Below are 10,560 nucleotides of genomic sequence, written 5' to 3'. Positions count from 1 at the left end.
AAACGAATTGAACAATTACAAAGTCAGAGAGATCAGAATGATGAAATTTCACTTTTATACAATGTACTCCCCGTCTGTGGAAGTGCAAACACTTATTAAAGAAATACAAATTTCCCACCCCACCGTGAATAATCAATTCTTACATTTGTTTTAGATCAGCAACCACGAATAGTGTGGAAAGTTAAAATAGAGAAATTTACAGAAAGAATGAGATTTTATTCCTGCTTGTAATCAATGTTTTGTTCACCAGCTAAGTTGCCTTTGATGAAATTTCACAATTGTACAAACCACTCAAAACATTCATCAGCCCCAATTCAGCAAACATAAAAGCTCAGGGGAGAGACCCTCTGTATTCTACAAATTCTGTCATCCTACAGAAGAATATCTCTCTCACTATCCTCAAGTCAACATCTACAAGTACAAATATGCCCACACAGCACAAGCAACAAAGAAGAGGCGTGGTCACACTACGCAAAACTACGCATACAACGTTGTACATTGTAGTTTCACTACCCTGTGTTTTACTTCGTGTAGGCGGTGTGACAGCAAATTTCTCAAGAAGTTACCAGCAAAACTTCCTGCAAAACTTCTTGCATGCATTTGGGAAGTTTCTCACTTCTTGCGAAACTACACATAGTTTTGTATAATGTGATCGTGTGCGGCTGAAACTTTAAGAAGTTTGTGACATCATAATAGATCCATTCATGTCGTTTACTCACATTGCAGCTGTTGTACTTTTGCAGTTTTTTCCTCTGAGAGCGAAAGTATGGATAGTTTCCAATCACTGAAACTACGTGTAGTTTTGTCTGTAGTGTGACTGCATGCTCAAAACTTCTCGAAGTTAAAGGTAAGCAAACTATGCCACGCTTTTGCACAGAGTGATCACACCTAGTGAATCAGTATCTGTCTTGCTATTTCCATCTCTCTCTTTCCAAATCTAAACACTGAGAGAAATAGATCACACTCTCTCATTATGATATAGTACAAGTCACCTCTCTTCAGCATAATACTTTCTCCACCAGAAGAAAGTCTCATTTTGAAGTGAGCTTTTGACCAAAAATTGGTGGCACCTTCTTATTCTTTTTTTTTTTCAGTCATTACACATTTAGAGCAAAAACATGTCTACAGCAGTCTGCTTTTTCAATACAACAGTCATCCACAACTATATGGCACTGATTTTGAAAGTGAAGAGCAAGTACATGAAAAAAAAAAAAAACATATCTTTTTTCTTTCGTTATTGCCCCGTTCCACATTCAGTTTCATAATCGAGCTACTTGTACAACAACTGTATATGTGTAATGAACATGCAGAAACTGACACACAAAGATTGAGAACATATATTACATGCTTTCATACAGTGATCCAAAACTATTTTACCTCCAATTTTTCATGTCTGCTGGTTTGTTTTGTCATCACAATCTTATGTCACAAAAGTCAGTTGTAATAATCCTCTTTGTGTTGTCAAAGAAGAATGCGGTACCCACAAGTCATGTGCACTTGTTAACGAGAATTGATTTTTTTTTTTTTTTTTTGTACAGTGCTTTCAGTCAAATCTACTGAAACCTACTTTAAATAGACACCCAATTAAATACATCATTTTCAAATTTTTGTTCTTTTACCTAGCAAATCTGCATATCTACAATGCATCACACTACAGCAGAAAAACATGTCAACTGGAAACAATGAAATTTGCATAAAATGCAAGTTGTGTAAAATACACAATAACATGTACTCTCACGGAAACACACCAAAAGAAAAGGAAAGACATAAAATCTGACATGATGAGCAGTCCTCAAGAAAAGATATACTTCTAGCATTCCAATGCAAATTGAAAAGAAAATGTTTCATCCTTTGTGTTGAAAGATGAAAAAAAAAAACCAACAACACCACACATAAAAAAATTCTGACCAAGTCGTAGAAATAACTGTGATATATTTATATATGTACATACATGTAGATCAATGTCCCCTCTATAAGAGTTGAAAAAAAAAATCTGTCGAGCTTCACTCAGTAATAAGGAATATTCTTTGTACAGGAATTCATGAGATGAGAAATCTATTCCTTTGCAAGAATCATCAAATCTACAGACATAGATCAAACCCCACCACATGGGCAAAAACAAAGAAAGGAGAAAATATCAAAGTTGCATCCATTTTTTTTTTTGATGAGTTAACAGCTACTTGTGTATTACAAGATAATTACTCTTTTGCATACTATTTTGATTTGCTGACTGCTGAAAAAGAAGTTCATTAGACAAGATACACTATGTACTGTGTCATCAGTGAGGTTTTTCTTCTCCTTTTTACATAATACCAGAAAATACTCTGCCAAGAATGATTGATACTTCAACATACGGAAGAATCGAAACTGCTGGAACGCTGGATTTAAATACCTGGTAGATGCCTATCTCAGATTTTATCAATGTTAATCTGTGCATGGGTGACGTTTACCAACAAACAAAAGCTGGATTTGACATGAACATCAAGGAGTTGTAAAAAACGCAGTGTACTCACAGAACTTAATCCATAATTTGTCGTGAAAAAATCCAGTAAAATGACATCTAGAGCACAGTCACCGAACGGAGTACCAAAGTGTAACAACGAGAATATCAGCCACCGTCCAAATGAAAGCACATACTTGGTGTTCACTTCAAATGAAGTGAGATAAGATTGATGGACGCTTGCATAGAATCAAAACATTCATGCATATATCTTCTCTATTATTTTCATATTACTCTTTTTTTTTCTTCTTTTTCCTTTCTCATTATACACAGGAATATGCCACCCACCATTTCCGACTCATTTAGAGTCTCACAATTGCATAGCCAATGCGGTAGCTAAAATATCTGACTGGCATTTGCATTACTGGTAGGTACCATACAACACATGTAGGCAGAAAGAAAAGAAAAGTGATGGGTAATTACTGGGAAAGCATTCTTAGAGATATCTACTTATATTCATATTTCATTTTGCAGATATCAAGTCCTGCTTTATATGTAGTGTTAAAAAGCATGCTGCCTACACTTATTGGCGTCATCTCAATTTGGGCAATGAGAGACCTGGACGCACAAAGAAATTTACTCTTGAATTTCACATCACAAGTGCATGCTTTCAAAGACTTTTTTCAGACTCTTTCATCTCTGAATTGTTCTATTTATATCTACACACATCACTTATGCAACTATGTATGTGTATTGTGAGTCATAATGCTAAGAATGAAATAGTTAACTGACCAACGTGTAGCTAGGAAATTGTACGGATCCTCTTTTCTTTCTTCCAAGTTTCTACAGTGTACTGGCTTATATGGTCTTGTGATTCTGTAAGAGCACTAAACTCAAATGAAATTTGAAGAAACTATTTAGAGGTGCAGTGTGATAACATACCGACTGTTTCATTATTCAAAAGTGACCATTCAGAACCTTGTTCTTAGAGCTTTGTACACATACACGGAATAACTATCAAATTTACTGCAAAAGTATACCAGCCTTTTGTGTCAATATGGGGGATAAAACTATGCAGCAAAAACAAGATTGAGCAACTGCTGACACAGCAACTACAACACACAAGAGAAGACATGTGGCTATTGTATGCAAGCACTGAAAATATTGCAAGAGTAGGGCCTATAACACAAGATTTACGTAAAGAATGATTTGAAGTAAAGATTGAAACATTTCTACTCGACCAAAATGTCAGTACTTCACAGCAGTCATTGAGTAGTTATTCTTTATTTGATCTTTGCATTTTTTTTTTCAAAATCTGTAAATTCTCACTGCGCCACTTCAAATGATCTTCCTCTAGGCAAATCAGCACAGGATGCAATCATAAGTACAGTAATCTCTCAACCAGGTGTCACACTGGTCATTCAGAACATGCACAAATTTTGAACGCGATCGACTCCTCGCGATCACAGAAAGTGGCTTTCCCATGAAACTCCTCACAACTTGATGTACAGCACATACACAAAAGCAAACAAACAGAACACAGAGATAGTCCACACAGCGCGATCACCACAGGTAAAGTGCTCGTAGGCGCACACAACAGTGTTTCTTGCAGACTCCAATGCGAAGTATTGTGAGTCCTGACGAAGAATGTCTTTTAAGCTGGTCAAGGAGACACTTCAGCGAGCCTCGGCAGGTGCTCCAGATCCTCTGGGTGTATTCCTTTTTTGTGTCGGTGACGTGGTCATCTACAACGCAATGAAATCTCATCTCTCTGTGTGCCATGGATCCACATATAAGCACAGCAAACTTGAAATCACTCATTCAGTTTCACTTTTGTTAACGTCATCACGTTCCTTTCCACTTTTGATGGCAAGAGATTGTGTCCTACATCTACTCCCCCGAAAGTGAAAATATACAAGCACCAAGAGCCTTCCTTGTATTTGGTCCTAAAATATTTCTGCCTTACTTCCTTTTCTCCTCTCTCTCTCTTTTTTTTTGTTTTGATTTTTTAATATTTTTTATTCACCCTTCAACACTGCGATCCAACTTCGGTCCCATCACGCGAGAACCTGTAGCTGACGTAGGTGCAGTCATTCCCGAGTGCGAATCCATCGCTACGCCGCGCCAACTCCTTCTCCACATCCCTGCGCTCCCTGGCCGGCACCGACATTGTGCACGCCGCGACACTGCGGCGGTTCACCGCGCCCGCGGCGCTGTGACCGTGATGGTTGCTGCTCTCGATCTCTGCGTTCTGTTTGTTAACATCTAGTCATAATTCGATCTCGCCGGTGTATTTCTTCTGCACCGTCTCGTCCCAGTACATGGAGTAGTCCGGCTCCGGTTTTTTCTCCTCCTCTTTCTTCTTGGGGGCACACCTGCAGCAGCAGTGGGTTGAAAGGTGCGAGAGGGGGAAAAAAGGGGGGCGACATTCATTGATTGTTTGCTGTTCTTGAATTCTTCTGGGCCACATCAATGACACATTGTCAGATAAGAAATTATATACAATCCTATTTCATTTGGTTTTTCTGCTTTATAGAAGGTAAGAAATAGTGATTTCTTCATAATCTGTGATGTTTCCCTCCAAAGAATACTTGACTATATTTGGAGGTTATATGTTTGAAAAGTTTAAGTACATTTACATGAATTTTAAACACAAACACACATATATATTTGTCTGTATATTGACAAAGAGAAAAGGAGATATAAATAAATAGACAGATTGATATACGTATATATGTACTGTATATACATAAAAAAAAAAAGATTTATAGATAGAAACATCATCAACAATGAAATGACGAAAAGCAGCATACCTCATTGACATGCTGCCAATAAGGAGACACTGTTTCAGGTACTTACTTTGCGCAGCAGAGGACGATGGCTACGATGACGATGAGGAGGACGACCACCGCTGCTATTGCATACACCCAAGGAGGAAGAGAAGCTGCACAGCCACAAAGAGAGAGAGAGAAAAACAGATAAAGATTGGATGATAATGGAGCCATACCACCTGTTGCCATGGTGACATTCAACTATATTGGAGCTACGTGAATATTTTTGCTTGCAATATGTCCCAGTGGTTGACCTCTTGTTCCACGGAATTAAAAACATGCGAAACTCATCTTATGCGGCTGAGCGCAAAAAAATCAGTCACGCCGACATTCCACTTTTACAGTATACACACAGACATACATAAGCACAAGAAGCCTGACACTTATAGGCACTTCAGACACAGGCACTGACGCATCACAGACACAGATAGACACACAGTCTAGACAGCATTTAACGAGCCCACACCAACACACACAGATGCAGATATACACAAACACCCACCAACACACAAAACACAGACACATTAACACTAGACAGCACACAGTACAGCGACACTGATCCACATGAGAAGCAGGTGTCAAACAGCCAGCGATCCATGATGATGATATACCTAGAAATGACGGCTGCTTGGGAGAACCCGCCGTCGTGTGCGGAGGCCTGGGCTCATTTCCCGTGCTCTCCTTTGGGATAAGCGACTCGATCGCGTCGTTGAGGTTGTTGAGGTTGTCGAGAACACCGCTGAGTGGGTCGTCTGTGCCACCTGGCCCGTCCCCCATCCTCCCATCCCTGTCACCCAGGCCCCTACCAGGGTGGCCGGACAATCTGGGGACCGGCCTGAGGGTGGAGCTGCCTGTTGCCGTGGGCAACAAGGCCTTGTCCAAGCATTCCTCCAACTGACCACTGGTCATGCTGAGAGGAAAAGAGAAAATGAAATCTATGTTTAAGTCATTGGCTGAGAACCAGAAGGGTGCTTTAGATTCTAAGACTTCTGCGTAAACAAACACAAAACAATCAATTTTTATGAAATAAAAGGTTATTTACTGGTAATCAAAACTGGGTAGATTTATAAACATTTATCCCATATATCAGGTACAATAGTGCCCTTGTGGATTTGATTTTCGAAACTTTTGATACTGAAAGTGAAAATAATCTAAAATTGACACCACAATGTAGAAGAGATCAAGCTGTACAATGTGATACCAATAATCCAATACCCTCAAAATTGTGATAAGGGAATTTTGGTTCTCAGCGAACGAAATGATGTATGATATATACTGCACTTTTGTATCTATACTGTCAATTGACAAGCCATGCTGTCACCATACTTTGTCAAGCAGTATTTTTTAAAACACAAAAGACTCAGCAGAGCAATAAGATTGGGTGGAATATTAATTCTACCAAACACCTAAGTGATAGCATTAGTCACAAAATGTCAAATTTGTTGGTAAATGTTATGTTACATCTGCACTTTCAAATTGATTAACTCTGTTTAACGTGCTGGAGATATATGATAATAGATTCAATAAAAAAATCTCTGTCTACATCATATTTCATGGACCATACAAACTGGCAGCACACATCCAAATGCTTTCTTAGGTGAGTGCGAAATATCATTGAACATTGGCACTACTGAAATGGCATGACTTTTAATTTTATTTTTGTCTGTGGAGGGTGTTGAGTAGGGGAGGGGAGTTGAGGAGGGGAGGGGTGTCAGTTTATTTAAAGTATACACTTCAGTCATTGGAATAGGGCCTACAGATATTTAGTTTGAGAAAAATTATACACTTTGTTTTTATAGGACTGAGCATTATGAAAATAGTACATTGCCATATTGCTTTTGATTGTGAACTCTTCAATTAATTGTGGCAGTCTTTACATCTATCCTTTATTGCCTCCAGAAACCTAACAATGGTCTTTTTAAGGGTATTGTAGCCATACACAGCAGCTGGTAACAAACCTGTAGATAGCCTTGTAGCCGTCGTCACAGACACAGCGGTTGTCTTCAGTACAGTAAGAAGATTTGATGTGACACGGTGGGTTACATATGGCTATGCTCACTGGTCTTTCCTCTATGCAGGCACCTGTGGACATTTTGTAACAAACATTTTTGTTTTGTCCTCTTAAATATATTTCTTGACAAATGAAACTAAATACAGCGACACTAGGAATGCTTGCACATAATGTTGCACAGCCAAAAAATACAATGAGTTAGAAAAAATACCCAATAACAAAGCAGATACTTTACAAATAGGGAAGTTCCAAATATTTAGCATTTTAACCATGTACCGGTACTTTTTTCTCAAATGATAGGTGATAAAATCTTTTCACAACTTGAGATGCAAAAATCATAGTTTCAAGACAATTAGGTGAAAACAGACTCACATAACTCTCTGATACAAGAAAAATGATAACAAACATCTTATGGATGGGCCTCTACTACTCAAATTTTTTTTTTTTTTTTTTTTGGTAGGAACTACATTTTGTATCTAACATAAATAATGTAGTGTTGGTGTCAAGATTTAACAGTTTGTTTTGACTTTGCACATCTCTGGCCCACAGGAATGCCCCCTTACTGGACCCATTGGGATTTTAAGCAATGAACCTCATTCAGTATCTCCCACTACTTTCTTTGTAATTATCTTCTACTGCCTTTAGCTCTCTGCCAAGAAGGAAATTAATGTCATAAATGATTTTTTAAAAGACCTTTTTATAGCAGGTATATGAGGATATGGAAATACTACAGTATTGAATATTTTTCTCGTGAATGTAAAACAAATGTTGCAGTGTCTTGACTTAACAAAAAACAACAACAAAAAACTGCTAAGCATTTACAGTATAAAGTCATCCACATTTGTAGCCCTTGCAAAATGAGAAGTAACATTCAAATTTCATAGAACGCATAGTCCTTGGCATAAACATCTTTTCTTCTTTTTTTTTTTTTGAAAGAGTCAAGGTCCAACTTTTTTTCCTGTAGAGACAAATTCTAATTGAATAGTGTTGTTGCTCTCTTCTTACCTGTGACATTTAACCCATCTGACCTTTGACACCAAACCTCCCTCCTTCCTCTCTCCCAGTCACTGATGAGCCAATCGAAATCATAACACAGCTCTCCTGCAAATAGCACGATAAAACAAATTATTACCGTAAAGAAAACACAGAAGACAATGTTCAACACATAAAATACAAAGATTTCTTTCATACAAACATACAAAATATTCATCTTCTATCTGGACTTTTTGATGACACTTTACACTAAAGGCCTTAGTCATATTTACTCAGGAGAGCCTCTTCAATATGAGTAAGCACATTTCTCTGAGGGGGCCCTACCATTATTCAAGTATTTTAAGACTCCCACAAACATTTCCCATGTAAATATGTCGACAATGCATCTGCAGAACATGGCATATTTTCATGTGTACCGATAGAGTAATAGCTCGTTTGGAGTGCTTCATGACTTCAAGCATTGTAAGATTCTACCGTACAGGCTTATGTGCTATTCATGTGATGTGAAAAGCTAACCAGAGAATTGTGGCAACATAGCAGGATACTATCATCTGAATTCCTCATTAATAATTCAAATGTATTCAAGACAAGGAGACAGAACATCTTTTACTGGATGTTGAGCAAGAATGTACAATAGGGAGCTTTAGGTTTGCGGTGCGGATGTTTGAGACGATGCTTGAGCTGGACGTTCTCCTCTTCCCTGTGTCATGTTGAAAAGCACCTTTAGATTACGCCAAGACGCAACCTATAAGAAATAAAATGGCACTCCCACATGATCGGTGCATGAAGTAGCTCTCTACGTCGTAAATTGAGCAGACGTAAAAATAGCACTGAACGCGTAGTAAGACTCAGATGACATGAGCTATAAACAGATCGACTTTGATACGCGATTCTGCGCATGCTCAGAATGGGTTTTTTCCCCTCTGAACGTCGCCGTCGCAAAAATCTAAAGCTCCCTAATATGAGCCGTTGTGGTAACAGATGAGGTAGGATTAAGATGACAAAATTAATCAAGGTGATGAGTTTGAGAGAAAAAGATATACATCTATACCTGAGCATGGTCTTGTTTCCCACTCATCCCCTGTACATGTTTGGTCCGTTGTGAGACTAGCCCGTGATCTCACCTCTATTCCCTCGGAACCTGGGAAAGAAACATATGCAAAAGATCCAAGCATTGGACAGCACACTGAACAATGGCACAGGTACATGTGTTCATGGCATTACGAAACGTCCATGCTCTCTTAACCAAAGTGCTTTGCCTAACTGGAATATATCATCTCTGCAAACATCAAACTGACAAATTCTACATTTCACTCTATCTGCTACTGCAGAATGATTAAGCATGGTCCCTGGAACACAAATGTAACCATTTCTATGTATTTTGAGAGATTCAAGCATACAACCCAACAGTTTTCTTGAGTGTCACTTAGGGTAAAGTATGTTGCAATTCCATCGAAAGAACTACAAGTGGAGTAGAAGTACCACATCTGCAAAAGAATCTTTGAAACAAGCTGTACAAAAATTTGAACGTATGGCACATCAATATCGCCACAAACATTTTGTTCTTGTGATTTACCCCTGGTAGGCTTCATTCACTTTTGCAGTGTGAAAGCAAATCTCATCCACCAGGAGTTACTGTGTACCGGTTAGCCATATATTTTGCAGATTTTTATTTTCACAAATTTTGTAAGTTGGACACTATCAACCAATTTAACAATGTGTGAAAATATCAATTTTTAACATAAATGAAAATTGCAGCATACATTTCTGTACTCCATGATCACAAATTTAACTATAATACTTTTGGTTGTCAGGAAGTCCTGATTAGTGAAAAATTAGACTCACTTAATATATGGCGTATACTGTAGCTTAACAAAATGGGTGATTAATAGTAATTTTTTTAGTATGAAAGGGACCACAAGTCTGTCGAGTGGAGGGGGGGGGGGGGAGAACTCACCTATGGGTCTGCCTTGCACACAGGTGCGATGGCAAATGCTCCATCGGCTCCACATGGTGTAGTGGCACTCTCCTGGGCACGGCACTTCACAGTAGTGCTCCCTCTAGAGGCAGAAAGGAAACAACAAGTAAATCAATCTCATCTAAGGTGTGGCAGGGGCTTTGACATTTCTTCACATAACACTCAATACTTTTACAATTCTGCCTCTCTGACTCTTCGCCATGGAAGCTGCCTGTTGGTAAAATGCATTACAGGAAATTATACTTACATTCAACAAGTAATATTAGGATACATGTGTGTTGGTAAAATGATCAGCTGTTGATCTTTA

General features: G+C 38.4%; 1 protein-coding gene across 1 annotated transcript in view; it reads right to left on the bottom strand.

Moving 5' to 3' along the window:
• Positions 1-4,008: 4,008 nt before the first annotated feature.
• Positions 4,009-10,560, bottom strand: part of LOC140237957 (thrombospondin type-1 domain-containing protein 7B-like) — a 142,740-nt gene continuing 136,188 nt past the window's right edge. The window contains exons 21-27 of the mRNA XM_072317887.1: positions 10,233-10,335; positions 9,327-9,416; positions 8,288-8,383; positions 7,230-7,353; positions 5,883-6,181; positions 5,300-5,384; positions 4,009-4,815 (exon numbers count right to left, since the gene is read on the bottom strand). Of these exons, the coding sequence (XP_072173988.1) occupies positions 4,710-4,815; positions 5,300-5,384; positions 5,883-6,181; positions 7,230-7,353; positions 8,288-8,383; positions 9,327-9,416; positions 10,233-10,335 (903 nt within the window). The 3' untranslated portion in view covers positions 4,009-4,709. The remainder of the gene's footprint in view (positions 4,816-5,299; positions 5,385-5,882; positions 6,182-7,229; positions 7,354-8,287; positions 8,384-9,326; positions 9,417-10,232; positions 10,336-10,560) is intronic.

The sequence above is a fragment of the Diadema setosum genome, chromosome 14, assembly GCF_964275005.1.
Source record: "Diadema setosum chromosome 14, eeDiaSeto1, whole genome shotgun sequence".
NCBI lineage: Eukaryota > Metazoa > Echinodermata > Echinoidea > Diadematoida > Diadematidae > Diadema > Diadema setosum.
The sequence above is the reverse complement of the archived record's forward strand: the minus strand, read 5'-3'. Positions and strand labels throughout refer to the sequence as shown.